Source organism: Larimichthys crocea, chromosome XVII (assembly GCF_000972845.2).
Source record: "Larimichthys crocea isolate SSNF chromosome XVII, L_crocea_2.0, whole genome shotgun sequence".
Classification (NCBI taxonomy): Eukaryota; Metazoa; Chordata; class Actinopteri; family Sciaenidae; genus Larimichthys; species Larimichthys crocea.
In genome coordinates this window covers 6594828-6621103 of record NC_040027.1, presented here as the reverse complement: position 1 = coordinate 6621103, position 26276 = coordinate 6594828, and the positions used below count along the sequence as shown (strand labels likewise).

Genomic DNA, 26276 nt, shown 5'->3' with positions numbered 1-26276 from the left:
CAGCATGACCAACAAAGGGATAGCTTTGGTTCAGCTTTAACAAACAGCTGATATATAATGAACCTATTGACTGACTTGTTAGTAATAAGTAACTTTACTGAATTACTTTTTTAAGGTAATTTACCCAATGTTGCATTTAAAATTAAGTGACCAGTATGTAGGATTTAGTGGCATCTAGAAGTGTAGTTACTGATTGCAACCCCTCACCTCACCCTCTCCTTTGTAGCATGAAAGAGAAATTACAGTGCCCACAAAATATTAATTGTAATTTCCAGTGAGCCAGTGTTTTGTGTCTCTATGGGCTACTGTAGAAAAATTGTGGTTCAACATGGACCTTTTAAATATTTTAATTCAAATTATTATTGGAATTTGTATTATTATAATGCACCTTGAATGATCTCGAGGACAAATACTATTTTAAACTAAAATATGAGAGGAACTAATGCATGGCATCTCCATGAAGAACCACTCCAGGTTCTGAGTGTAGTAGTAGTAGTGCAGTAATATTTACTCAGTAATGCTAGTTATACAGCAGTATGTGTCGTGTTTGCTGACATTAGCCAACATTAACACCATAAGCTAATGGTCATACCAGGTAAAGCAGCACTGGAGTCAGCTGAAGTGAACAATGATGAGCTTTATTGCTTATAGTTCAGAGTCTCACTTTATGTTCTGCAGTATCCTGTCACCAGTCTGACAGTAAGAGATGCAGAGAAAATCAAAGCAAGTGTGAAGGTGGATAAAATTGTATATTTTTGTTGGTAAAACCTGTCAAACTGCAGCTGCCTGTTGACTGGCCCTTTGAAAACAGCTGCACCACACACACACATACAGAGTAAGATGAGCAGAGACAGACCTTCCCTGCTGGCTGGATGTGAGTGGTGATCCTGCTCTTATAAAGCAAACTAAGCTCTCTCTGCTTAATGCCCAACAGAAAAGCTCTTTAGCTGTCATTATGCACCCGCCTCGCCCTGCAGCCCCTCAAGCCACCATCCTCCCATCCCACTGACATCTCTAACCTCACTCACTCGCATCAGCTCTATACAATACACAACTTCTATATGTTCATTAATCAGCAGATAGACCCTGTACTGGTGTCACAGCCATTTCCTCTTCATAATCCCACCTCAGTATGACGTCCTACTGTATAAGGTATGTAAGTCAAACTTGATCAGAGCTTTCATCATATAGATAGATATAATATTACAGTCTTGGTGACAGTTGCAGGATGATTAAATTTAGATGTAAACACTTAAGTTGAAAGAGTTAGAACATGGACTTGCCGCCGGACTTTCTGGTCTTAGGACTTTGTTGCTAGGACCTCAGACGAGCAAGAGACCAGCAATAGCTATGAATAAAATTGAACTGAATTGAATTAGCAAGCCCTTCTGCTACACGGCTGCAAAGTCAATGCAATATATGACAGAAATCTTTTCTTCATTTAATTGAAGGCTTTTTTGTAAACATGTATTGCTTCAAATGTACGTTTTTGGGTGGCTAATGCCTAATAGGAGTTGCTGTCATATTGTCCAACCAACTTTTATTGGAATTAAGTTTGGACTTTAATAGGGACATGCTGACACTGACTGTTTTTAAAGCCAGGTCAGAGTCAGATTAGTTGTTTGGTTTGGGGTCACTGACCTGCTAGAGCATCAGTTCCCTCTCAGATCCCCAGCTGACCTGTGGAGCTGTGCACTGCAGTAGTTGCTCTTCAAGATTTTGTCTGAATTTTGTTGAATTAATTTTTTCCACTTCCTTACAGGTCTTCTAGCAGGTGTACTGCAGTCGCTAGGACTGCAGTTTCTCATTATCCATATACCCAGTCCTTACCTACGGCCTGATCGCTTCCTTTCCTTTATTGTAACATATTCAGTTTGTGGAGTAGAAACAGGTATTTACATGAGTGCGAACATGTCATCTGAGTTCAAAGTTTGTAGGCATTGATTACTGTGAAACAGTGGTAACAGACTTCTCTCTTAAGGCCTCCATAATTCTCCTCTGCTCTGCTTTCCACTCACAGTCAGAGGCTTGCAGGACCCAGTAATCAGTTCTAAAAAGAGCTGAGATAGATATACGACATACATTAATGTTTTTCCATTTATATTTTTTAAATTTGCAGACACTTGAGAAGTTCTTCTATGCCCTTCACCAGACACATATACACCCACACAGTTCTGCAATAACTTAATAATTAATTAAGTTTAAGTCATTTTCTACTGCAAAGTCGTTATTTATTAAACATCCAGCAGAGACAGCAAGGCCAAATAGTTTTTCTTTTGATTAGATGACTGTGGAGACTTCAGCTTCTATCTTCAGCACCTAGAACATTGCCAAAACTGTTTGCTGAGGTACCGTATCATGCATGCATAGTATGCATAACAGATGGTAATAAAGTTTACATCTGTTAGTACTGTACTACTTCATACTTCGTGTGTCGCTTATAGCAGCCATTTGTGTGGTCAGTTGTTGCAATGATGCAGACTGACACCTACGCTAAATCTGTCTATTGTTTATGATATAAGTGTGTGTGTGAGAGGCGCACACGTGTATGCAGGGCAGCATCCTCCTGATGAAAACAAGTTCCCTTGTGCATGTTCAGTGGCGTTTTCATCTCTGAGAGAAGTTTTTGCACCACAAAGTAAGGAGCTGGGCAGGGTGGGTCATGATGTACAAAGCATAACCATAAAAATGTTGATCACACCAGCAGATATTGTACGACAAGAGTTGATCATTAGGCAATCACAATTTGGCATCAGAAGAAGGTGTTTGCATGCATTCGATAATTAGCAATACATGAAGGTAATTTGTAGGAGACAGGGGCTGAGTGTGACACTGTTGTTCAGTGCTGCAGCTTAGCAAGGACGGTCTGATTGTGGAAGATTTCCAGCAGAGTCACAGCAAGGTCATGCATCACAAAAGTGATACTGAGGGCAGTGATACACTGATGACCTTCAGTATTCATGTGTGTGTTCAATCATGGTGCACCAGTGCTAAAATGTAACTAAATGCACCAGTAATGTGTGCTCATTTTGCCATTTAATACAACATTTTCAGGTCATAATAGAACATAAAATTAGCCATATAGGGAGTTCAGAGCAGAGCTGCTGCTCCTGTTTAGGATGCCCCCTGAGCACTTTCCTTTAGAGGTGTTCCAGCCACATTCAACTGGGGGGAGTGCCTGGGAACCTGAGAGCCTGGAAACATCTCTGGATCCCTCAGGAGGAGCTAAATTGTGTTGCTAGGGACGTCTGGTGCGCCCTGTTAAACCTACTGCCACCTCAGTCCAACCCCAGATACGAGGAAGAGAATGGATGGATGGATGGGTGGATGGATGGATGGATGGATGGATGGATGGATGGATGGATGGATGGATGGATGGATATGAGTACCATATTACTAATTTATTAATACTTTGGGAGAAGTAGAAGTAATAACATTTTTATGTGGCATGTTTATTCTTTAAACTGTCACCCTATCGCTTTCTTCCCATGAACTGTTAAAGTGTGTGAAGGATAATTATACTTTAAAGTGCAGAATCGTACTGATAACCTGAGCCACACTCACCCTGAGCCCACAGAGATGGTGACTTGGGAGGAAAGAAGCTTTTTCAAACTCTTGATAAAATGCCAAGTTCATTTTGACAGAGTGGAGATATGAGGTCTGGCTGCAGGGGATGGAACAACACAGCTGATAGAGAACAGCTGCCCCTGCTGCTCTGGATGGAGGCCAGCATTAAGCCCAATGTACATTGAAACAAATACACAAAAAGACTGTGAGATCGCACACTTCTGCCAAACTGTCCCCCCAAAACTCTTGAGGCTTGGAAACATGTCACTGGACTTTTACCTGTGATATTTTATGATTGCTTTCCAAGATTTATCCATCTACTATCCGTAACCTTCAGCCTTCTTTGGAAAGTGTAAACTATCATTTACCAAAAAACTTCCTCCTACACAAGTCTCTAGCACAGCACAAACCTAATGAGTAATTGAGCACCGTGACCGGAATAAACAACACAAAGTCTAGTTTTTAAATCAATTTTCAAATCAATTTTATTTGTATAGCCCAAAGTCACAAAGTACATTTGCCTCAGAGGGCTTTACAATCTGTACAGGGAGTGACCCCTCTGTCCTTAGACCCTCGGTTCGAGTGACACAAAAAACCTTTAACAGGGAAAAAAGGTGGAAGAAACCTCAGGAAGAGCCACAGAGGAGGGATCCCTCTCCCAGGATGGACAGACGTACAATGGATGTCACGTGTACAGGACAAATCAACACAAACATATTGTACAATGACTGATAAAATGACAATGAATTATAATGAATGATAAAAATGATTACAGTAATAGATATGGTAGTAATAATGACAGTAATAATATATGTAGTGGGCGTCGTGCAGGATCACAGCAGCAGCCACGATCCACGAGAACCTGCTGGAAGACAGAGCACAGAAACTCCGGGGAAGTTTGGTTAGTAACATGCATTAATGAGACATGTCCACAGATGGAGAGATATGGAGAGATATAGAGATATAGAGATATATATATAGAGAGAGAGATATATAGAGAGAGAGAGAGAGAGAGAGAGAGAGATAGTTTTCGGTAAGGGAGATGTGTGCATCTTCAACCAATACCGTGCCTGGCTAGGCATAACCCTGGGTGGGGTCCCCCGGCAGTGTAATCCTATGGCAGCATAACTAAGGGATGACCTGAGCCAGCCCTAACCCCTATTCTTAAAGGTGTTGACCGTGTCTGCTTCCCGAACCCAGAAAGGTAGTTTGTTCCACAGAAGAGGAGCCTGATAGCTGAAAGCTCTGGCTCCCAATCTACTTTTGGAAACTATAGAAACTTTACCATAGAGTCTTGTTATCTTCCCGTGATGACCACGCCCCATCATCTGGAGCCATGGACCACACAACAGGCAAAGTTAAACAGAAGAGTATCTGCAGCAGCACTAACCCTTGCTCTAAATCAGTAGTTAACTGATCAACATGACTGTCTGTCAGTCACGTAGTAGTATGGTGATTATGATATTTGTGTATATTTGCATATTCAGTCATTCTTTATTCAAGCTCTCAAACACAATATCTCAGGTGGTGCTGCACTTGGACTGTTTTCTTTTATAAAACTTGCAGGCTTGTTAAACAGCTCAACCAGATACTTTGCATACAGTATAAAAACAGAGTGTGGTGCCTACAAATTGAAAGGGATACTGATGCAACCAGAACATTATATAATGACTGACTCCAGGTCTCATTTCTGAATGAAATGAAAACAGTCCAAAATATGGTCCATAAACCATCAGAGAGTTTGACCAGTGTCTCCTAAAACCATTCATGTTACACAAATATGATTGCACATGAATGACATTTTAATAGCATTAAATGAAAACTATAATATTCTGCTCTGTAACCTTTAAATGAACAGTCAGCTTTTTTTAAAAGTATTTTAAAGATATTTTTGGAGAGAGATGGGGAATGACATGTGGGAAAGAGCCACCATGATAAGGACTGAGCCTTTGTACATTGGGCGGATGCTCTACCAACTGAGCTGAACGACACCCCAAACAGTTAGCATTTAAATGATTACAGCAAACTCACATCAAAACACAGTCAGTTGCTCAGGTAAGATCTCTTTGTTCCCTGTGTTCGACAGTACTAAAAGAGCACTTTTTACTTATTAAGCAAAAATAAATATTGTATAAATTAAGCAAAAATGTGAAGCTACGTAGTTATAGCCAATAATGTGTGAAAAATGTGAAAATGTCAAACCCAAAGATAATTTTCTCAGGACTCTGCAGTTCGCCTCAGCTCTACACAGCCTCCCTGATCTTGTTTTATGGCTGCTTAATTACATTTTCATCATCTCGCAACAAAGTCCTATTTTCAGCAAAACAGGTCTGATTACCTCCCTGTATGCTTTGTGTCCAACAAATGACAGATTTAGTTTGCAACTACTACTACTACTACAGATAGCTTGAGTACCCAGGGGTCACTCAGCCTGTCTTAGTTCCACTGATGATCCAAGTCTTTACCGATATTTAGATTAGCCGGGAGGCAGAAGAGGTTGCAAGAATGTAAAAATCATCATGAATTTTCAGGCAGATTAATTTTGAAACCAAAGGAAGACAGTCCAAAAAAAGCTGACCAATCAGTAAAGAAGCAGATTTCAAATCCAAGAGGCAGTCAAGGTTCAAGAAACCAAAACATTAACCCAAATCAAACCCACAGCAGGGAACAAAACACAAAGACTCACTGGAACACTCGAATATAAAACAAAATCCAACTGATACTTAAAACCAAGAAATACACAGACTGAATGCACAAGTGAAGAATAACAAGACACAGGGGAAACTAACCAGGGTGGAAAAGACAAGCAAAACTGGTAGGAAACATAACAACGGGAGGAAGTAAAGTTAGTAATGACACAAAGAACTGGGAGAATCACAGAGTAAAAGAGGAAACATCCATCCATCCATCCATCCATCCATCCATCCATCCATCCATCTTCTGGTGATAGCAGGTTTAGCAAGGCACTCCAGACGTCCTTTTCTACAGCAATGCACTCCAGCTCCTCCTGGGGGATGGGCTATTTCGTCCCTCCAGCAGGTTCTCTATCTGCCCTGGGTTCTCCTCTCAGTTAGATGTGCTGGGAACACCAGCAATTCCCCCCTTTCAAGAACTCCCTCAGAATGTCCAAGCTCCTTACACTATCCCTAAGGTTGAGCCCAGCCGCCTGGTCTGATCTCATTCTATAGGTCACTACCCAGGGCTCATGACCATAAAGAAAGCTTTGCCTTCTGGCTCACATACCACAATAATCAATTAACACACAAGTATAATTCCAACTTCAGTCTGACTTTTATGTGCACTGCAAAGTTCTGGAACAAAGAAACATCAATACAAATCAACATTCTATGCGTATCCTTCAAATTTCTTGTAATTTAAGTACCAAATGTCCTTCCTGTCTGTGTTGAAAAGACAGCAATAAATGAAATGTTTGAAAATGTTCAAAGATACATGGCCTTTGGCTGAACTTGATTGAAATTCAAATTGAAAAATGTGAACCTGTTCTTTGAGCACTGATCCTGACGTTCACAAGACAAATCTAAAAATAACCAAAAAGCAAAATGGCCAAAAGATTAGTCTACTTTCTCATTACCACGTGGTTTCATTATAGAAGTCCACAAAGAGTTCTCAAGAGATAATTTAGCTCCCTGATTTTTGTACTAAGTCATATGTCACGTCATCACAAGTTTGTTAATGGGGGAAAATGGTTCCTCTGCTCTTCATTTCTTCTTAATGCTCTTGTAGTCAGTCTTCTCATTTCCAGCTCTGACATCCTCACAATGCTTTGTTCCACTTCATTGTTTTTTTTAAGAGCATCAGGCTCCTTTTTCCACGAGCTGGCTAAGTGACTTCCTGAAATTACCTGTAACCATCATTTCATTTTCTGCCATGACAGGAGGTGAAATACTTCCAGTTTCCTGGAGAGCTGCTAATGAGGATGTTGAAGATGCTGATCCTCCCACTTGTCGTTTCCAGGTACTGACATCTGTCTCCTGTACTTAATTTCAGTTTTCAGTGATGTATTTTGGGAGTAATGATACTGTACGTCCTGCTGTAGGATTACAGCAAGGAGTGAAAATAGTAGTTATGGTGAGAAGCGCAAATAAACACAATTAGACTTAAATGGTGTGAATACATTTTATTCACTTTTTGTCACTAGACTAATGAAAATAGCTGCACACAGGATCAACTTAGCTTGTTTGAAACTCTTATCAATTAGTAAACTACTGATGGACTAATGGATTTAGGATGTGTTGATACATCGAATGGAAGCAAAGCAAATTATACCTCATCATCCTTCAACATCCTTATGTGTGCATTATTTTTTAACAGTGAATTAACAAAAATTTACCAACTCATTTGTATGTTGTATCATGACAGTTGCAAAAAAACTTTAATATTCTGATATGATGGCATATTTCAGACAAATCAGCAGAAAAGTAACTTGGAGATCTGTCTCTGTCTCAGCAGCAGCATACTCGGCCTGTTTATGCATATACACTAATAATTTAAACTGCTGATTACAGATCAAATATTAAACTTTTCTCTGATGTCCAAAATAAATGTGACATCCATCTTTTGGATTTTGATATCTCAGCAGCTAGAATGGACAACATATAAAAACAAAACTGGTAAGGTAGGTGTTCCTTTTGAAAACCAGGTCATTATTTAAAGGTGGGGTGAGTCATTGTCATACTCACAAGAGATTTCTCATTCTCGGGTCATGGTTTAGAGCCACACAAAAGCTGGTGGTCATGCTGCGAATCAGCCTCCAGCCTCCTTTAATTTTGTACATGTTAAATAGAAAGCAATTTACAGTATGTACTTGGGTGCAATGAATGGAATGTGATAAAAGAGAGAGGTCCTTGTATGTAGCACTTATTTATATATCTGATGATTTGCTTTTTGAGACGTGAAATTACTTTAATCCGTTTCTTCAGAGTCAACATATATGGAAATGAACTCTCACTTTCTGCTGAGTGTTAAATGAGGATGCATAGACGCTAACTTAACAGCAGAGAAGCTGAAACTAAAGCCCAAAAGCACCACTGGGCAGCTTTGATTGTCCATTGATCGCAGGCTCCCAAGTCCTCATGTGTCCTCATGCAAGACTATTCGAACCCCAAATTGATCCCTGTGGTTCGACCAGTGTGTTGTATGGCGGCTCTGCCATCACTCTCAAAGACGATTGATTGAAGAAAGTGTGTTTAAAGGAACTGTATTTAACAAGTGTTCATACTTCAAGGATGGATATAATGTATTCTGTACACACAGAATACAGACAGAATGTAGACAGAATCATTTTTTTTTCCACAGGGCACCTTCAAATGTTTATAGTTCACACTCACTTTGTCAATATGAATGTACCTGGGCTAATTAATTAAATATAAATGTCTGACACTTGATCCTGACTACCTATTGAGGGCTTGTTATAGAGGCACTGAACAGTGACATTGAGTTATGTGCTGGGTATAATATATTGGCTTTCCTCTAATGTTGGGTTCAGACTACAGAAAGTAAAGGGAAATGAGGTTGTTAGCGTCAGGACGTGATTGTGAAACAAGACCTCTGTGGCTGGGAAATAAAGCCAATGCAGAAGAGCCAGAAACTGTAGCTGCTTGAATGGTCACTTGAGGCTGGCTACAGAACATTTCAATCTTTTCAACGTTTACAGCCTGCTACAAATACCAGTTTTGGTCTCTATAGGTAATTTCCCCATTCATGTGTGTGTGAAGTGTTCATTTTAACTGATGAAGTTGATATTTGTAATTTTTGGGTTGTGTTCTCGTGGCCGAATGCACTTATCATAAGTCACTTTAGGTAAAAGTGTCTGCTAAATAAATGTGATAGGTCGAATCAGATTAGAAACTCATGAATGTATTAATAACAGCTGCATGTCACTTCATTTGTTAAGTGTCCTGCTGTGCATGCCGGTATCACAAAGCAGACACTATCCGATGCGTTGCAGTCTGTATTCACACACACACACACAGAAAAGTTCTGGTTTTAAAAATGTCTTTGTTTGAAAGAGGGAACAGCAATGAAACAACAGTCCAACATCAACGTCATTTTAAGCTGAATTAGAAAAGTTCTTAGCTACACTCAAGAATATTTACACTAAAAATAAAATGCAAAATCTAGCTTCGTGGCTACACTTTGTGACACTGGTTCACTCTAACTGTTAATGGGAACATAGCCATTGTTACCATTATTGAGGCCAGTGTTTTTTTCCTGCTTTGACCTGTCTAAATCTCTGCTGTGCAGCCGGTCTATTTGGAGACTTTAAATGATCTGATACAGTTTGGTTGGATACTCTCATTCATGTATCACAGCTGCTTTAAGTATGTCCTGTATAAATCAGTGTGTGTGTGTGTTTGTGTGTGTGTGTTTGTGTGTGTGTGTGTGTGTGTGTGTGTGTGTGTGTGTGTGTGTGTGTGTGTGTGTGTGTGTGTGTGTGTGTGTGTTGCACTCTGTCCCTGAATGAAAGCAGTGGGGGATTAGGCATTGATCCTTACATTCACAAGAGAAATCCAACAAACAGCATTAACACTGATGTGATGACAGCTTGTCTGTGATTAAAATGCTGTGTGTGTGCGTAGTTACTGGTAGGTCCTCTGCTAGTTACTGGTTACTGATTGAAACTCTGTGATATTCATCACACATTCTTCCCAAAATGTGTTACTACAACACACTTCTTGTTCAATAACAGCAATAATTTATTGATAAAAAAATAATCCTTCTCATGGCAAATAACGTAGCCCCACAGCAGAATAGTTGCCAAGCAACAAGCAGAAAGATTAAAGATTGGGCTGATTAGTCGCAGTTATCTGGATGTTGTTGAGGTAGTGTTCAGTTATATTAACACTTCTCTGAACTGGTGTGTTTCAATTGCTGTGCCTGAGGCAAAATTTCTGTTCCAGCAGCGTGTTCGTTGTAGCTTAGGTGCCAGTAAGATAGCAGGCACAATTCACATGTATGCCATGTCACAGGTATGAGTTCTGTTGCCTCTACACTCTAAAAATGAAAAAATGCTAAAAATACAGGTTTGACTCAGGACCTGAAGTGGTTCTGCCATAGGGGAAGCTTTTTTTAGTTAGTAAGGAACTTTTTAACCAATCAGTTCTTCGAAGAAGAATTTATTATCAAGTTCTTCCCAGATTTGAATGTAAATAGCATTTGTCCATAAGAACATTCAAGATGCAATATACAGTATAATCATTTGAAATAAAATATTTAAATGTTCAATGTTGAACCACCATTTTTCTACAGTAGTCCATAGAGACGCGAAACACTGGCTCTTTCACTTATTTTGGGCATTCTGTGTCAACTGTTATTTCACCATGAAGGACAGAGTGAGGCGAGGGTTTGCAGTAACTACACCGCTAGACACCACTAGATCCTACACACTGGTCCTTCTTCTAAATGCAACACTGGGTAAATTACTGTAAAAAAAAAAAAGTAATTCAGTGAAGTTACTAACAAGTCAGTCAATAGGTTTATCATAAAGCAGCTGTTAAAGCCAAACCAAAGCTGTTTAAACTGACCCTATGTTGTTTAAAAAAAAAACAACTCACAGTGTTATAAAGGGTGACTTAAAGAAGCACTCATCAATATTCCAAAAAACCTTTGAAAGAAAGATTATTAAAAATAAAAAGTGTTGAAAGAGTGACTTCAGAGAATTTAAAGTGCTTGAAATTATTTATTATATTTATTTATATTTATTTATTTATTTTTACTATGAACATTTTTACTATGAACTTAACCACGCTTATCCTCCCTTAACCTTGACAAAGTAGTTATCTTAATCCGAGCCATGGTGAGTGTGAGGCAGCAGAAAACCCCAAATGCAGAGAATTGATACTGATGCAGTCCAACAATTTCTGACAGATTTTAATTGCTTACCCTGTATAGTTTAAGAATATCATCTAAGGACTTATCCTCATAAAACCTTTTCTAAAAGCTCTGGCTTCACTCTGAGATTCATTGTTACCAAGCGGACGAGCTGACATGAATATGGACTGCGCTTTCGCATTTTCTATAACATTGTTTGACATTCCTAAAATATCAAAGCACCATTTATTTGTCTAACTTCAATGTTTCTTCTTCTTCCAGTTTGATGTCAGGACTGGCAGCCCTCGACGCCAAGTGTTCCAGTCGGCTTGGCCTGATCACAGTGTCTTACTACCTGTGGACTACCTTTGTGGCTGTGATTGTGGGGATCATCATGGTCTCCATCATCCACCCAGGTGGTGCAGCCCAGAAAGAGGACTCGGAGGACAGCGGCAAACCTATCATGAGTTCTGCTGATGCCCTGCTGGACCTCATCCGGTAATACCACCATAGCATCCATTAGACTTTAACTGATGGTAATCACAGTGTCTGCATGTCTGCAGACTGAAATAGTGAATAGTGGAGCACCTGCTGTTCAGCTGTTTTCACCAAGGAAGTCTCTTTACAGCGACAGAAACACTCTATGAACCACGTTAAGTGTTCCATTTATCACATAGTAGTTATTATCTCAGGAGAGGTATTGTTAAGTCAGCAATTTACTCGTATCAGGGAAAGGATAATAAGCAAGAAAGCTGGATTCATTTCTACAGGGGATTTTCTTTGTCAGGGTTTAAAGGGGCTGAATTCTGAAAAGAGAGACATACTGGAGGGGAACAAAAGGGGATGAGACATGATGATCCAGGTACACTGTATATGCAGTACATATAGAAATAAATAAAAATGCATTTTTTTATATATATCAGGTGGGAGCAGATGGGATTTTATGAGAGAGTGTTGTTGTATTTCTTCTAACATGTGTGATGTTTGCCTCGCTATCGGTCATAATAAATGAAACCACTTAACACAACAGAAGCAGTGAACCTAGTACACATCCTATTTACAGCTCGGTCAACATGTTACAGAACAATATAAAAAATGTATATAACGTGTGGCACAGCTTCTTGGCCATGGTCATGTTTCTGATGTCATTCTGATATTTGGGTCGTCTATCAGACAGATTTGTCAACTCGTTACACTGTATTTTCAATGGAGATAGTCAACTTGGTGGAGTGGGCAGATTCAAAGACTATGTGAAGACAAGCATTATGTGGTATGCTGTCAATAAAAAGACAGAAATACAAACAACAGCTACTGTATGTGTATTGTATGAGATCTATCTCCTGAGATTCAAGATGGAATGTAACATTGTTGTTATTCAGTACATTATTGTGTAAAACATCATGTTACCTATACAGTACAGTAAGGCAAAGGTTTAGACACACTTTCTACACTGTAGATTAACACACATATGAAGAACACATTTTGGACCTGTTATTACATGTTAACAACAACATGTAAACTAGTGTAAAATGTGTATTTATAGGTTAGATTCTTCAAAATAGCCACCTTTTGCTTTGATGGCAGCTTTGCACACTCTTAGTATTCAGATAGATAGAGAACAGGAAGACGCCATCTTCACAGCATCCTGTTTTTGTTTTTGTTTTTTCAGACTGTGTGGATTTACCACAAATCCTGAGACAGGATTAAGAACATTGTTTGTCTTAATCTTTTCAGTTCCCATTTTCTGGGATGACTTCATTGTTGACTAAAAAACATTTAATCTTCCTTAATAGAAGATGTCACTCAGTTTCTCAGACCCAGTATCAGTAAACTGAGCCGTTCACGGTCACCTGTCATATGCCTGTGTAAGTATTTTTTGGTGGTCAAATCCAAGCATTTTATTTCATGCTGTCAGTGAAGTGGTGGGGTGAGCCTAAGTTTAAACCATTAATCAGAGAGTACAGAGCCGTGTGGGCAGGCTGAATGGATTAGCATGTGACCTCAAGAATGCAGTCAGTATGTGAGTTGTGGTCTATGAAGCAAACCACACACAAAAATATTGTTATTAGTACTTCATATTTGACTTTAATTAATCAACACCTTATATAGTTGATATGCTTATTTACATCCACATCCACCAGAGCAGGAGCATCATTAGCATTCACTCGGAGTTGTGTTTTTGACCACATAATTATTTACTCTTCCTACAGTTCTGTTTTAGTCCACCAGCTGCTGGGGGAAGTATTTTTGCTCTTACAGTAATCTCTTTAAAGTTGCCTGTTTGTGTTGCCGTTTGGTGTCTGACAGGTAGTGTACTGTGGGTTTATTGGTGCTTTTTGCTTGTTGCTGGGATTGATGAAATCAGTGAGAATGAACCAAAACAGCAAAGTTGCGGGCAGTATAAAACCAAAACAATGAGCTGAGAAGGCTAAAATGTGGTGAAAGACTAGACTATCAAAATGTTTTCTGTACCACCATATTCTGATGTGAAATTGGGCATTTTAATATGGGCACTAATGGAGATTGCCTCACTTCTAGAGCCCGTATCAAGTGGCTGTCAGAGGAATTACAGTTTTTAGTACTTGCATTGGCTTCATTTCCCAGCAGGAACAGCTGAGCATTTATTCTTTCAATTAAATCAACCAGAGTAAGTGGTTAGGGTTACTTAGGGTTTTTGTGCTGCTATCAACTGTCATTTCAGTGTCAAGTTGTTGCAATTAGTCAGGCTTAATTAAGAAATTAATCTGATCAAACTGATCATTTTCTGAGAGTAGTAGTGCGGCGCTGTGGGAGATGCCTGCCTCAAAAAAATGTTGTTTATTTTTGTTCCCTGTGTGTGCATGGCTTTTCTCCTGGTTCTCTAGCTCCAGTGCCCTAATTTGCTTTGTTTAACTTGTGCAAATGGCGAGTTCATGCTTTTGTACTTTTCAGGTATTTGAATTTTCTTTTTGTGTGTATTATATGTGTGTGTGTTGTTTTGACACGTATCTCCATGCCTCCTTAGGCTCAACAAGGAGTTTAAATGTTACCAGATGGTACCAGACATTTCTGTTGTGAAGCAAATTAAAACAATTCTAATTTGGGTTTTGGAATAAATCTGTTGTGTTTGATTTGATTTCTGTGGACTATATTGCTGCACTGTGTGCCTGGAAAAACACATTCCAATTGGCCACAATGACAGGTTTTCAAGATCATGGAGTTGTCTGTAAAACACAGGGCATGTCTCCATGGACAGCTTATTTTATCACAAGTGATCTGAGGAGCTGGGCTTTAAAAGGCTTCCCCTGTTGTCTGAGCACTACATCAGTAAAGTTTAAACTTGGATTGAATATGGTCAGTGAGTGCATGTAAAAGTGCCTTTGGTCTAAAGATTTCAAGAAAATGTCTTGTGTTGCATTAGAGGTTGAGTTGTTTTGTTCTGATGTTTTCATAGTTAGTCATAGTTTTATACAGATCAGTCAATACAAAGTCCAGTCTACTGTTAGGAAATCATTGAGATCTGGTGAAGGTTACAGGTATTTTTTAATCTTTTGTTGTATTTTAGAAAAAGGGTATTGCATTGTAGCACTGTTACTGTTACTGAATGGTAACTTTACTGGCACAAAGAAGAGTTAACAGATCATGTATGACTGTAGCAGCAAACTCCTCACTGTACTAAATTATTATTATCAAGGGGACAATTTATTGCTTATGAATTTAACTTTAATTTGTAAGAGGAAGAATGTGTTATTTCAAAACATGCATAGTGTCATTTTGAATATAATACTGTAAGTTTAAGCTGTTCAGTTGGTTATACAATAGACAGTTGGATTTACTTAAGTGTCTTCATTTTTGAGCTATAACACCTTTGTGTGCAATTAGATTTTTATTCATATAGCGTATAGTCGATGATCATTTTAGTCAGGAGCAGAAATAGTAAGGTCTTTTTTTTTATCAGAGCTGAATAACTTCACATTTCGTGCATGCTCCACTCTCCACACAGTCTGGATGGAGGAGTGGAGTGGACTTTTTGGAAAGCTACTCCATAGTTGTGTGGGATAAAACATGTTTATGTTGGGCAACTAAAGGTATTTGGATATGGTTAGTGCAGTTAAATAAACCAGATTTCAAGTTCTGTATTACTCAACTTCAGTAACAGAACAGAAAGCATGCAATTTATTTCAGTATGATTTGAGGGTAAATGTCTCTGGATTGTATCATATTACAGAAGAGCAGATTTTTGTTATTCCCTGCTACGATAGAATTATCTCATTTTGTTTTCATGATGTGTGTGTGTTTCCTGCCACAGTTACACCAATGCAACAACTTTTGTCGCGAAGAAATATCTTATTGTATCAAAGGGCAATATATTGTGTTATAAACAGGAGATAAAACCCATTGTACCAATACTAATGCTTTTTACCTCCAAAACTATATAGTGTCTACCTCAACCTATTGTTCAGTCATGCAGCACAGTGTTTTAATAAGTGTGTATCTTCACCTTGCAGCAACATGTTCCCATCTAATCTGGTCCAGGCCACATTTCAGCAGGTAAGATCTTTAATATCATGCAGCACATTTAAGTGTTTTTAAGACTTTAGGTGTCACTTCAGCTCTTTTTGTGCTTCTGTGTCGATTCCCTGGCAACAGTATCGAACAAGTAGCGAGTACATTGTGAAGCCCAAACCAACAGTGAGCCAGGCCCAATCAGAGTCGACCACGCGGCGAGCACTCATCTATGGTATTCAGGATGACAATGGAACTGACATCCAGAACTTCGCCCTTGATCTGACTCCACCTCCTGACGTGCTCATACGCACTCGGGAAGGAACAAGCGATGGAATGAATGTCCTTGGGATTGTAATTTTTTCTGCCACAATGGGTAAAAAGATTTTATAATCTTGCCGTTGAAACTGATGTGTGCCTTTCCACCTCATGTAGAATTTACCAATGTCAAATAAAATACCTTCATTCATTGTAATAAAGGTTGTGCTGCATGTTTTCACAGGTATTATGCTGGGAAGAATGGGGCCAAATGGCAGCGCCTTGGTGAACTTCTGTCAGAGCCTGAATGAGGCCGTCCTCCGAATTGTTGCCATTGTAATATGGTAAGAAGTTCTTTTTTGTGTAGTATTTGTATTAAAAATAATATATATAGTGCGGATCAGTAAAGGGACTCACTTTACATCCAAAGTAATCAGTTATCCACCTCTGTCTGTTACTGAATATCACACTGGAGCACTACTTGCTAGAAACATGTCTAGCAGAGAGACCGACTGGTATTAAAGAGTCTGACAGCTGTTGAATGAAGGACCTGTGGTAGCACTCCTTCTTACATGGTGGGAGTAGCAGTCTGTTGCTGAAGGAGCTGTTTAAGGCCTCCACAGTCTCATGAAGAATCTTTCTCATTCAGCAGTTTATTGTTTTATTACACTGGCATGAAATAATTCCTTCTTATTCATGATAATTAATTGGTTAATTAAAAAAGTTGACTGGAGTTCTAGCATAGGCTGTATTAATGATGTCCATCTTTTATAGCAAATTTAAATTTGAATACATAAAAGATATTCATCATCATGTCTCAAGTTAAGCTAGGTAATAAGTAACAAGTCTTTAACTTCTAAGTCCAAGCTGAGTCTCAAGTCATTTGTTTTCTGTTAAGTCAAGTTGCAAGTCATCAGCACAGTGACTGAGGTTGGGTTGAGTCCAGGTCACAATGGCTCAATGTCTGGATATCTTATGAACACAATAAGAGTATGAAGTGTCTTACCTCGAGACATTACTGTATCATGATCCAGGGCCACAACCAGATTGCTTTGAGCTGAAGGAAGTTTGGGCGTACTGCTCTTGCAATCTTTAAAGTTTATGATTTGTTATCTTCCCCACACTAGTGTCCGCATTTCGGGATGGCGTCCCTTGGAAACCTGTTTATAGGTCAACAAATTTAACAGTTTTTAACTTATATCAAACACCGTCACTGTTGCTGACTTTGAGCTTCTACTTGTCCTGTTAGGTACTTCCCATTCGGCATTGTGTTCCTGGTGGCTGGTAAGATCCTGGAGATGAGTGATCCATCAGCGATGGGTAAAAAGCTGGGTTTCTATGCCGTCACTGTGGTGTTTGGTTTAATTTTGCATGGCTTGTTCATCCTACCTGCCATGTACTTCATCATCACCAAAAAGAGCCCTATCGTATATATACGGGGAATCCTCCAAGCACTGCTAATCGCTCTGGCAACATCCTCCAGGTAAAGCTTAACAAACTCATTGTTTTTTGTTTAGATTGATGTTGTGTGAAGATCATTGAGTTATTTTTCTTTTTTTCTCACATGTGAATCAAAATGATATATCTCTGAGCCCTAATACCACATACCCATTCCTATCCATTTACTGGAACATTACCATGAAAAACCTGAAATTGATGTTGGGAGATCAGAACACATATGGTGTGTGTGGGAAGAGATGGGAATGTAAAGGAGCATGCAACGCATTTAATTAGACTGGCACCTATCCATTTGTGTGTGTGTGCGTTCAGGTCTGCATGTGTTTTTGATGGTTAAGCATATATTTCAGTTTAAATAATAATGTCTGTGTTTTTATCTTGTTCACATTAGCATTTTCACATTTCATTTTCAACCCATATGTGGAAATAAATGAAAAGCAGTGCCTGGTAGGGAGGAAAGCCATGTAGTGAAAATCTGAAACACAATGTGTTTTGGAAAATGCTCCTCTGCAATGTAAAGTTATGTGATTTAATTACCTGGTTAAACACACAAAACTTGTATGGCATGGTTCATTACATTTTAAATATTGTGTTATATGTTCTTGTAGCAGACTGTAGAGGGAGTTCATATATATTATGCAGTGCTGGTGATCACAGTTTTTATTGTTTTTCAGCCATCTGGTGCATAATTGAAAAACTGATATTCAGCTGTTTTTTTTCCACCACAACAAACCATTAATAGATCCCATTTGTTTGTCTGACCTTTTAGTGCTCTGAGCTCTCTGTCTTGTTCCTCAGCTCTGCCACATTGCCTATAACATTCAAGTGCCTCTTGGAGAACAACCACATTGACCGCCGCATCATCCGCTTTGTGCTCCCTGTGGGTGCCACCATCAATATGGATGGCACTGCTCTCTACGAGGCTGTGGCAGCAATATTCATCGCACAAGTTAACAATTACGAGCTGGACTTTGGCCAGATCATCACCATCAGGTCAGTGGACCGGGCTATCCAACATCTGCACTCCTAAGCTCATTAACATGGTAAAGATAGCATTGGGATTTGAAAGCAATGATATCAACGACGATAAATCCTTTACACTGAATAGCATAAATACATTATGCCATGTATGTGTGTCTGGTCTTTAAAGCTCCACTTTCATTTGTCTTTGTTATTTGTGTTTTTTCTGTGATTTTCTGACTTGGTAGTACAGATGTAGGAGGCATCTCAAAAATTAAACTTGAAATTTTACACTTACATACGGCTGTGGCTCACAGGCAGAGCGGGTTGTCCACTAATCAGATGATCAGCGGTTCGATCCCCCGGCTCCCCGGTCTGCATGCCGAAGTGTCCTTGGGCAAGATACTGAACCCCAAGTTGCTCCCGAAGGCTGTGCCATCGGTGTATGAATGCGTATGAATGCTTAAATCCTTAAACTGATGAGCAGTTGGCACCTTGCACGGTAGCCAATGCCATCAGTGTATGAATGTGTGTGAATGGGGTAAATGAGATATGTAGTGTAGAGCGCTTTGAGTGGTCGAAAGACTAGAAAGGCGCTATATAAGTACAGTCCATTTACCATTTACCATAAGCATAGTGAGGAAGTAAAGATTACTGATGGAACAGAGGTTCTTTCATCTTCATTCCTGAAAAAAATGGCTTCAAAAATAGTTACAAATCAGCCTCCAATCAGTGCAGAAAAGCCAGCAATTGCTAGCAAGGTCCTGCCTTTCATGAAGCAATCCAAGAATTCACAATAAATATTAGGGTCATTGATGAGTGGCTGAATGCACCATTTGAATATGTCAGTCCAATGTATTGCAGCTGGAGAACTTCCAACAGAAGCCACTCAAACCAAAATCAACACAGTTAATCCTTCACAAAAACACATTTTAATACCCGTTTTGAATTACCTCATTTAAAGGGTCAGGTTTCCATTCAGATGTAGTGCCAAGTTTTACTGGATTTATAACCATTGACATGCATTTTCATCCACGCCAGTCAGACCTTAAATGGTAGAAACCCATTGTGCAAAGTGTAAAACATACAATGATACTTTCACCCTATCCTGAATAACAAAAATATTGCAGAGATGTCCTATATGTAAGAGATCCTGAGAAATCTAGTGTCTTTCCTCTCTCTCTTTTCAGTAGACGTCATCACCAATGCACACAGAGAAAACCTTTTATTTTACTTTATTTTACTTCCTATTTTAACACATTCAGGAAAAAATTGCTACAACAGTTGATCTGTGAGTAACAGTAGTAATATTGGTAATTTTTTATCAATATTTTACTAAAGACAACATTTATATAACACATATATTGTCAATTCTCTTCACCAATGTATGTCTTCCTTCATAATTCCATACAGTAACTGTAGATCGAAACTATCTTCTTATCTCTCTGAAAAGAGCCATGTGGCCTAGATAATCCCTGTCACGCCATAACTGGAACCCCCTCTAACCTACCACTACCACCACCACAACCATCATCTCTCACTATCATCCTGTGATGAGTGGTGGGATCATCCAATCATCCATATCAGATGTATACCAACATGCAGTGGGACTGTTTCTATGGAGAGTAATTAGTTTTATTGTAAACAAACATTAGACTAATGAGGCCAGGATTGTCATTTGATTTCACTCCAAGAATAAATCATCAAAATTATCTACCTACTGTCTGCTGCTGCCCACTGAAATTATGTGAGACCAATTAAAATCATTGTGTTGTCAAATATTAGAGATTATCATTCAGTTAAATCATGGTCCTATAATTCAGTATCTATAGCAGAAAAATCCAGTCATAGTTGTCAACAATGGTTACCAGACTAAAAATCCTTGAGTGACATATCGACAACCCCGAGCACACCCGAGCCTGTGTGTAAGAGATTTCCAATTATATAAATGTGTCAAGCTTATAGTGGCAAAAAGGCTATGGCAACTGGGCAACAGATACCGCCGTCCCGCAAGGCATCACACCAAAGACAATGGGTCAGGACTGATTTCATTGCCAAAAGTATGAGTAATTAGCATTTATTCCTAAAACAACATGAACACAACATACTAAAAAAAAAAAAAATCTTTCCCCAATCAAACAACCCTTAAACCAAAACCTGAATGCTCCATCCTTGAGTTTGAGCGGACAAATGCATTAGCCATCACTCCCAGAGACAGCCAAGCCTGTCTGTGCACAAAATGAGTCCTAATGTGGGACTGTATTTGAAGTAAAACCCTTCTAATGGGGTTATTGAGACACTGCTGATGGAGTGGTAATGGTATACATCTTAACGAATGGACAGACACAGGATGGGTAGAATGTTCTATTTTGATCTGCCACCTTCATAAGATGCAGAGGTCCAATTTTGATATCAGCTTACATCTCCCACAACAATTCAGAGTACAGTTAGCGGTTATAAAGAGGTCCTTTGTTTTTAGATATTGCTTGGGTTTCCAGATGTTGAAACACACCCAGGGCATTTTCCAGTCTTGCCTTGATGTCCGTCTGTGTCGCCCTGTCTTTGCTGCCTATACAAGTGTAACGGGTGTGTGAGGACCCAATTGCAGTAACCCAGACCACAAGACAGTTTGGTAGTCTTTAATGTCTTCTTCAATAGTCTTTTCAGCAAACAGGTAATAATGAATGCAGTTCAAAAACAGGCTTAAACACAAAGTCTCTTGGGACTGAAATATGTCCAACCTCTCATATAAGTCCAGCAAGGTGAGGAAATCCAGCAGTATAGCAGCAGGATGCCACACCGGCAGGCAAACACCAGGAAGGGTAAGACAAAAATCGTGAACAGAGACAGAAAGTGTTTACAGTGAGAACGACAAACAGGTTAGTCAGGTTCAGCAACGGGAGATCAGCCCAAGGGAAAATGCTGGAGAGTCTTGCATGGAGGCTAAGAACAATCTGGCAGCGAGTCTGTGAAACAGAGAGGCTTAAATAGAGGCTTAATGCTGATGAGGAGCACCTGAGTGCACAGGTGAACAGAGTTGGCTGATGAGGTGGGCGTAGTCTGCAGGGAGAGTGGAGCAGAGGGGAGGAGAGTGGAACATTACTGGCAGAGCAGCAGAGGAATAGATTGTGACAATAAGAAGTTCTCCACAGATCCAAAGGGGTCCAAAACTGGTGCTGTAGACTTGTATGAATGTACTGTACATCACCTGAGTCATGGAGTTGATATTTAGATTTGTTAGCTTGACAAATACAGTTAAAAAAATTGATTGAATTTGATGGGACACAATAATCCAATATGATCCTTGGTTACTGGGCTGCCAGAGTGTCTCTGACAATAAAACTGGAGGCAGCCAAAGTCAAACATTTTCAAACATGACGTTAACTCTGGCAAAGTATTTGTGTATGTGCCGGGCAAATTTCTTTCTCTGCAATAAACTGCTGAAAGTCAACAGCCATCACTTGTTAGAATACATGCAGTTCTTAATATTTCAGTTTATTAACATATTAATTAAGTTTTTAAGTTTTATCTCTGTTATCACACCAACTTCCTAAATCTCCAGTATCACAGCCACTGCAGCCAGTATCGGAGCAGCAGGGATACCACAAGCTGGGCTGGTCACCATGGTTATAGTGCTCACATCCGTTGGGTTGCCAACTGATGACATCACTCTTATCATCGCAGTAGATTGGGCATTGTAAGTAGCATGTGTGTTCACTTGCATCACTTTTGTCTAACGGATCCAAACTAATCATACCAGAGCAAAAACACATGAGCCCCATCTTCGTCATCTCTTCTTCATTTAGATAAAATATCCAGAAATATTCAACATGTTTCTTTCTCTTCTACAGAGACAGATTTCGCACTATGGTGAATGTGATGGGGGATGCTTTGGCCACAGGCATCATGGCACACATATGCAGAAAGGACTTTATGAAAGAGGGAGATGGGGTGAGTTTTAATTGTATTTTTTAATCGCTTCAGTCCGAAAAGCTTTAAACTAAATAGGAAACTTGCACAAAAAATCATGAACAGACTCCGTTCTGTCAATAAACGGGTACTTTGAGTGATTGAGCTGTTACAATCAAAGGTTGGTCTCGCAGTGTTCTGTCAATAGTACATCCTGAAACTGAAAAACACATCATGCCAAGTTACGTTCTTTAAATGTCAGGGCTTTCGTTTAAAAGCTCAAAGTATTGAATTATGGGAAAAAGGATAGCTTATTCTGGCTGGTTGGCTGTCAGTCCGGTCCAGCTCTTTCATGTTGGATCCTTTTCAACTGTTTGTTCCGTCCTGACATGCACTCACACTTTCCTTCCTGTGACCCTGTCTTTTCCTCAGGTGCCTTTGATCTGTGAGACCAAACCTGCAATGAGCACCCCTCCTCTCATGAACTGTCACAACAACAATGGCAATTTCAGGCTACCTTCTTCAGGGGTCAAACACGAGCTGATCCCGTCTGACGTGGCTCGGCTGATGCGGCTGGAAGAGGGCATCAGGCCGCCGTCAGAGAGAAAGAAGCCTCCAATTCCACCAAGGCACCTGAAGAAGAGCAAAGAACACTGCACCATTGACATGAATGGCCTTGAGACCAACGTATAGCCTCCCTCAAGAGTATGATGGGTTGTCTGTGTGGACGTGCTGATCTGGATCTGGACAGTTGGACAGGTGGGAGGACAGCACGGCTCATCTTCATCTTATTATGGAGAAAAAAATTCACTGGTGACAAGATGTGCTGAAAATTGAGAGTAAAGTGAAACTGTTGGTTTATTGTCATTATAACAGCGAAATGCTTTCTGTCAGACTGGATGCGTATCACATTGACAGTTTATGACAACAGTATGAGTTTTATTCAGTTCCGTGTGGACCTGCTGCATGAGCTCACACCTAAACTTCCAGACTCTGAATACAGGTGTGACTACCTGTACTGATAAACAGATTTTTATTTGATAGCTAGATTTTATATGATTTATTAATCTGTGTGACATGAGATTTTATACTACTGCAAGCAACCAGTTGTTTGTGTCACATAAGAGATAATACAGGATCCCAAGTGTGTAGTTTGAGGTCAGTGATGAGGAGGCAAAGTGAAATGCCCTAAATGTTTAATTTTGCCTTAACAAAGCTGGTGGTGCTAGGCTGACGGAGATAATCAGAAACTTTACCTTTCCTTGAGGTCAGGTTACAATGTTCATGCACGGGCAGAATAGAGATTTGTCTGCTTCCAAGTATTTCAGCAGCCTCAGCAGCGCTTGATCTTATTAAACTTTCCTGGTTCTTAAACAGCCGAAAAACAACCACTGTTTATTCAACATGACAATGTGGACCTCGTTTGTTGGTTAAGAGGATTTTTTGCTATTTGCAAATATCAAACAAGATCTTAACATTGTATATCTACAACCTATGAAGTTACATTGGAGCTTTTGTACTGTATTACACTTTTCATCATTATGCACTGCAGTCGTTCAGTTAAAGGGTTAGGCTTGGATCTTTTCAGGTCTATTTTATTGTTTTATCCATGCTGGCCATGAACAAAAGAATACGGGACAAAACTCCCTTACTTCTGCCTTCACTGCTCATTGACAATAAAATAGAACAGATGAAGTTTGTGCGTCATCTGTGACACTGGGAGTGTAGCTGACATGGATGTATTATAAAAACTACTGGGCTAAAAAATTTTAACAGAGTGCGTGAGCCGAAAAAGGGTCTGTAACTTCCAGCTTTGCTTCCATGATGTGTGCTTAATTGTACATGTGCATTAGTGTTGGGACTTGGTATGACGTCCTGCAAATAATAACTCTCTAGGTCTTGGGAAAGTTTTACAAATATAAAACAGCTAGGGATCCATGAATCATAATACAAAGACCAAAGAGTGGCCTGCAGCTGACTGCAGTTCTTGGTGACCTGTCAAATGTTTTACATCTTTTTTTATAATGGAGCCTTCTTTGTGATTCTTTTGACTAGTGGCTACTAGGCAGCAAGGCTGAGTGGCAGTGTCATGTGTCAGTGTCCAGCTCTATTGCTAAATCCATTGCAGTGCAATCATTTTTTCTATATTAATTCCAAACCTTCATAAAAAGAAATGTCAGTACTTTTTGCAAAACTTGTTCACATGAATTTGACCACAGTTTGTGCTCTACAGCAGCACACTGGCACACACATTAGCTGTAGCTAGCTAAACAACATGCTCTAACCCTTTAAGTGAAGTGTGTTTGTGTGTGTGCGAGTCTGTGAGGAGTTTGAGTTCAGAACTTCCCAGAGACTCTGGTTGTTTGTCTTTTCCTCTAGATGCTCTTAAATTTCCCACACAGGAGGATGGAGTTTTAGACTTTAAAGACCGTAAATTTGGAAAACATCCACTTGATTTGGCTAAACCAGACAGTAAAGCCTCAAATTAGTTCTGGCTTAACTTTAGAAAGTAGCTCTGCATGGAATGAGCTACCATTACCACTGTGTCAAATGTATCTGTTCATGACAACTGTACTGAGGGTGAATTTTCATAGAACTCATCTATTCAAATTATTTTAAGGTTGAAAGTTCTGCAAAATGAACAGTATGGCTGCTATAGTCCACAGATTGTAGTTTGTTTGAGCAACTAGGCTTGATAAAGCCTGCCTCAGCTCCACTCACACTCCACAACTTTTACTTTTTTTTTCTTTCTTTTTTTTTACATATGGGTGACGTCACAGATACTATCCATCTATGTTTTCTACAATATATGCTCCAAACACACCATTTCAGTTTTGTCACACTAGAATGGGACTTCTTAGTGGCCAGTATGATCAGGAGGAATTATTATAGCAAATAGGGTATTATATTAAGAAAGACATCCTTTAAACCTGAATGCTCACGTGTATATTTCATTCTTGTCACACAGATGCTACAATTTATGTTGGTCAAATATTAGCTTTCATGTATTTTGTCATTTCAGTGCTTCTCAATGGAAGAATTGTTTGCTTTCTGATGTGCAACAGCCTGCCAACAACAATTTTTCTTATGGGAAGATAACAGATGAGATGTGTTTTCTCTCTACACTCTGCAATACCTGCATATTGGAGAGATCTGAGACATGAGCAATGATTGCTGTGTGTGGGAGAACCAGCTGAAATATTCATCAGACGCTCCGGTGAATGTTAGGAAACGCACAGTCTTCTTCAGCCTTTTCAAATAATTTATTGCTGTGTTCAATGACTGTTTATGTGACAATGCTATACTGCTGTATGTAAAGGTGACACTATTCATAGCAATATAGTAAGTGTAATAGGATGAGTATTTTTAATGTCATATAAAAATATTTGCTATCTTTAAAAAAAGAAAACACAGGACTGGACTAAAGCAGCAACTGCAGCAGCATGGATTGAAGCTTCAGTTATGTTGAAACTGCTTTTTATGTTTGAAATATTTCACTCACAAGCACACAGCAAAGAATAACAACAACAAAAAAACTATGATGGCAATCACTGATGGCATTCTGCTTTCCAGAATTATTGCTGTCCTTCCAACATCTGTATCTGTCACTTCAACACCTTCTGGATGATCTAAGATCTGAAACAATGCCTCTCAAATGTGAGTTTTTGTTATTTTTTCTTTTCTATATCATAAATTGAATGCTTGACAGAGTTAAGTGGATCACTTGAAAAAAAAAAACGTGATAGGTCAATCGATTTTGGCACTGAATTGCAGCCCTGATTGAGATCACTTTTTCTACAGGTTGAGAT

The 26276-nt window shown here is 39.3% G+C and overlaps 1 protein-coding gene across 3 annotated transcripts in view; it reads left to right on the top strand.

The window, feature by feature from the left end:
* The window catches only part of slc1a7b (solute carrier family 1 member 7b), a 33296-nt gene extending 7039 nt beyond the window's left edge, over nt 1-26257 (top strand). For 2 of the 3 annotated variants that reach the window (XM_027290295.1, XM_010734385.3), the window contains exons 2-11: nt 7463-7542; nt 11680-11895; nt 15885-15927; nt 16027-16258; nt 16385-16484; nt 17390-17623; nt 18397-18591; nt 22121-22255; nt 22410-22509; nt 22900-26257. In XM_027290295.1, the coding sequence (XP_027146096.1) occupies nt 7463-7542; nt 11680-11895; nt 15885-15927; nt 16027-16258; nt 16385-16484; nt 17390-17623; nt 18397-18591; nt 22121-22255; nt 22410-22509; nt 22900-23160 (1596 nt within the window). In that variant the 3' untranslated portion in view covers nt 23161-26257. The remainder of the gene's footprint in view (nt 1-7462; nt 7543-11679; nt 11896-15884; nt 15928-16026; nt 16259-16384; nt 16485-17389; nt 17624-18396; nt 18592-22120; nt 22256-22409; nt 22510-22899) is intronic. The other variant, XR_003464045.1, reaches the window with a different exon arrangement.
* The last annotated feature ends 19 nt before the right edge of the window (nt 26258-26276 follow it).